General features: G+C 59.2%; 1 protein-coding gene across 4 annotated transcripts in view; it reads right to left on the minus strand.

Annotated features, from left to right (window-relative positions):
* Positions 1-1,288: 1,288 nt before the first annotated feature.
* The window catches only part of SNCB (synuclein beta), an 8,829-nt gene continuing 6,539 nt past the window's right edge, over positions 1,289-3,578 (minus strand). The window contains exons 5-6 of one of the 4 annotated variants that reach the window (XM_006923185.3): positions 2,232-2,321; positions 1,289-1,860 (exon numbers count right to left, since the gene is read on the minus strand). In XM_006923185.3, the coding sequence (XP_006923247.1) occupies positions 1,828-1,860; positions 2,232-2,321 (123 nt within the window). In that variant the 3' untranslated portion in view covers positions 1,289-1,827. The remainder of the gene's footprint in view (positions 1,861-2,231; positions 2,322-3,578) is intronic. The other 3 variants (XM_015598000.2, XM_006923186.3, XM_015598001.1) reach the window with 3 other exon arrangements.

Below are 3,578 nucleotides of genomic sequence, written 5' to 3' on the forward strand. Positions count from 1 at the left end.
CCCGAGCCTGGCACCATCCACTGCCCGCAATCACTCAGGGAAGGAGGCGGCGCTAACACTTGGGGGTAGACTGAATAGAGCAGGCTCCTTCCAGGATCGGGGCTGGAGTCGGAAAGGCTGTCTGACCAGGCAGAGAAGGGGGTGGAGTATTGCGCAGTGAGGTTCGGGGGCTCTGCGGCAAAGCTAAGCTAGGCTTCTTCCTGGACCCAGACCCGGCCTAAGTGGAAGCGAAGTTAGAGGGACTCTGCTGCAAAGAGGGCGAAAGCGCCCAATCGGTGAGGGTGGGGCCTAGCACCGATGGGGGTGGGGTCTCGGCGCAGGTACGATGTGGGGAGCTTTTGAACCAATGAGAGCAGTGCCTTCGCCTTGACGGAAGAGGGGCCTTTGCGTAGCTCCGCGGAGTCTCCACCTTTTTCGCTACACAGAGATGGTGTTGGGGTCCCTCTAGTGTCGATCCTGGTCGGCTTCCGGATTTCTGCGGACCCTCGCCCACTTCAGCCGAGGCCGCAAACCTTCGGTTGCCTTTCAAAGACGGGTGGAGCACTGCCTCCTTCTGGGGCAGCTTCCTACTTCCCCTGCTCTTGGATGGGTTTTTCTGCGTTGGGCAGGTGTACTCAGGTGTGTGTGCGTGTAAACGTTATGTGAATGGGGAAAGAGGTCGATGCGCGTAACAGCGTCTTTCACTTGCCGCGCTGCTTGTTTCCGAAGATTTTTCTGCGGCGCGCATGCAACTGAGTGTGCACATATCGCCCAGCCTGCGTGCACGCGTGTCTGCACGTGCGCGCCTGCCAGAGTGCGTACACTGGGGCTGGGAGCGCAGGGACCAGCGTACGTGCTCTCATGTTCGCGCGTGCGTGTCCGTCGCGCGCCTGCGCTGGGTGTGAGGCGAGGTGTGAGTCAGTTCACTCTGCGCTGTGGCGGCGCGGGGCTTCCCTCCGCCCTGCACCCCTAATAGGCGCTCTACGGCCCAGCAGGTGGCGCCCGAGGCCGCCTTCCAGCTTCCTAGCCTACGGGGTGTCCCAGCCTGGGGTAACTCCCTCTCTCTTGGTCATGCTGGGAGAGGGTGGGAGATGGAGAAGCTGAGGCCGGAGATGGTCAGTCTGGTATCTGGGCCAAGCGTGCCGGGCCCCAAAGAAGGGAGTGGGCAGGCTGGGACCTGGAAGCCTGTCGGCCACTCCCATTCGGCGTCTAGTCCATTCCTGCCCATGTGGCACCGGCTACAGACAGATTGGCTTTATTCATGGACACGCTGGGGGCGGCTATGCCGTCCGCCTGGAACACGCTCACACGGAGGTTAGGGGACTTTCCATGCCACAATCACGACACACGACGTCCGCTCTTGGACCGGGCCGGCTGGGGGAGGGGACATGGCACAGCCTGGCTCCTGGTTCTAGTTTAAAAAAAGGTTCTTGGGGTCGGCGTGGGAGTGGGGTGGGAGACTCTGGGTCTACCAGGTGGCCCCTTAGAGAACCTCTGTCGGGGGTGAGCGGGAGGGAGCCGTCGTTTTCAGATTTTCGTTTAAAAACATATAGAACATGCTACATCCGCGCACACGGTGGAAGGGATGGGGCGGGGAGGTGGCAACGTAGTTGGGGAGAGGCTCCCAGTCGTGGCTGCAGCCCCAGCCCTGTCCAGGCCCCAGGGTTGGACGCGGGCAGGTGGGACAGACAGATAGACAGACACTAACACAGGCTCCGAGGGGGCGCCTCGGAGTGAAGGAAGATCTCTTGTTTGTGGGGAAGGGGTAGAAGGACAGCCCTGGCTTTGGGGGGGTGGGGCAGGGACAGGGAAGGGATTGTGCTGCTGGTGGGGGTCCATCGTGGGCCCTTACGCCTCCGGCTCATACTCCTGATACTCCTCCTGTATCAGAGGGATGGGGGTGGAGTGGAGAAGAGTAACAGAGGAAGGGGTTGGAGACCAAGTGGCCAGGCCCTGGGCCCGAGAGCCCTCCCCCTCTAGGAGGAAGGGTGCATCCCCTTCCCCTTGGCAAGAAGAAACCTGGAAGTTGGGGACAACCTGGCCAGTTCTGGGCAGGGGTACCTGGGGCCCCATGCTATATCCCAGCTGTCCTCCTTCCCTGCTGCCACCTCCTGGGGCCTGGGTTCTAGAAAAGGGGGGCCTGAAGCTCCCTGGCCCAACCCTACCCTTCCAGGGACCTGTCTCTCTCCAGCTGGGGATGGCAGCAATCCTCTGGGATGCCCAAAGCCCCACCCAGCCCTTCCACCCCTCACCTGGGGTGGTTCCTCGTAACTCTCTCCCTCTGGCTCCATCAGGGGCTCTATCAGTGGCTCCTCAGCAGCTTCCTGGGCCACTTCCTCGGGCTGCGGCAGAGAAGGGACAGGGCCTGTGAGGGCAGCTGGGAATGCCCCCCACATTACTACCCTGGGGAGCTCTTGGCTGATTAGGGGAAGGCTAGGCTTTGTTGGCAGTGCCACCAGAGTTTCAAATTAAATTGTTTAATTGGAATGCCTTGGAAATGGAATGCAGACACGAGGAGTGAAATCCCTCCAGATCCTGCTTGAAACTGTGGGTGGAGAGCAGAGCGGGGCTCTCCATACCCCTCTCCCCAGCACCTGGCAGCCTCCTGCACTTCCATCATTTCCACTGAATGGGATGGGGAGATAAGCAGCACATTCAGTCACCCATTTATCCCTACCCCCTTGGGTCAGGCTCCATGCAGGCATCAGGACCCCAGAGATAACCTTGGTAGCTCCTCTGAGCTAGAGGGAGATAGAGGCTCAGAGACAGGGCTGGGCAGGGGCTCTGAGCCATTCCCCTGCCACCTTCCACCCATCCCTCCCCCAGGGCCCTGTGTGGCCTGGTTTCTTCAGCTGTTTCTATTTTAAGATAAGCTGGAAGCAACAGCTCATGGTGTTGCTTGGATGTGTGAGCTAAGACTCCCCTCCCCCTGCATCTGCTGCCCAGATGGGTGCAGACCAGCAAGCACACAAAGTGGGGGGCTACCAGACACATGGCCAGCCACTCGCAGGTGAATACATGTGCACAAACACAGGACAGAGCTGCCTGCACATAAGCACACATAATAACCTGGGGTCCATGTGTGGCTGCACAAGGCCACATGGGCTGGTGCATGCTGATCCCCTAGGGGAACTAGTAGGCCATGGGGCATACCACCTCTCCCACTTCCACACATACTATTGTCCCTCCCTACTGGGTGGAGATAAGACTGTTGGGACCCTGGAGGGCTGGCACTGAGACTGTCTGCCTTGAGCACCTCTGTACTCTGGTTGCCTCAGCCCCATCCAGGCAGCTTCAGCTCCTTCGTATTACCTGTCTAAGTGGGCCCCCTGGGCACAGGAGTTTACACCTCCTGACATGGCTCATTCCCCCCAGGGTAGACTTGGGTACATTAAGGCCCAGGAGCTGGGGAAATGTTAGTTTGTTCGAAGTCACCCAGCTACGACCAGAACCCAGAAAAAAAACATAGTGTTAAAAATCCCAGCTGGAGCACATTGTTTGGAAACAACTCAGATATGTCTAACAAAGAGGTGCGTGTTGTGGTGTCATCACACAGGGCACGATATGGAGACCAACCAATAGTGCATGGCACAGTTTCC

Source organism: Pteropus alecto, unplaced genomic scaffold, assembly GCF_000325575.1.
Source record: "Pteropus alecto unplaced genomic scaffold, ASM32557v1 scaffold78, whole genome shotgun sequence".
NCBI lineage: Eukaryota > Metazoa > Chordata > Mammalia > Chiroptera > Pteropodidae > Pteropus > Pteropus alecto.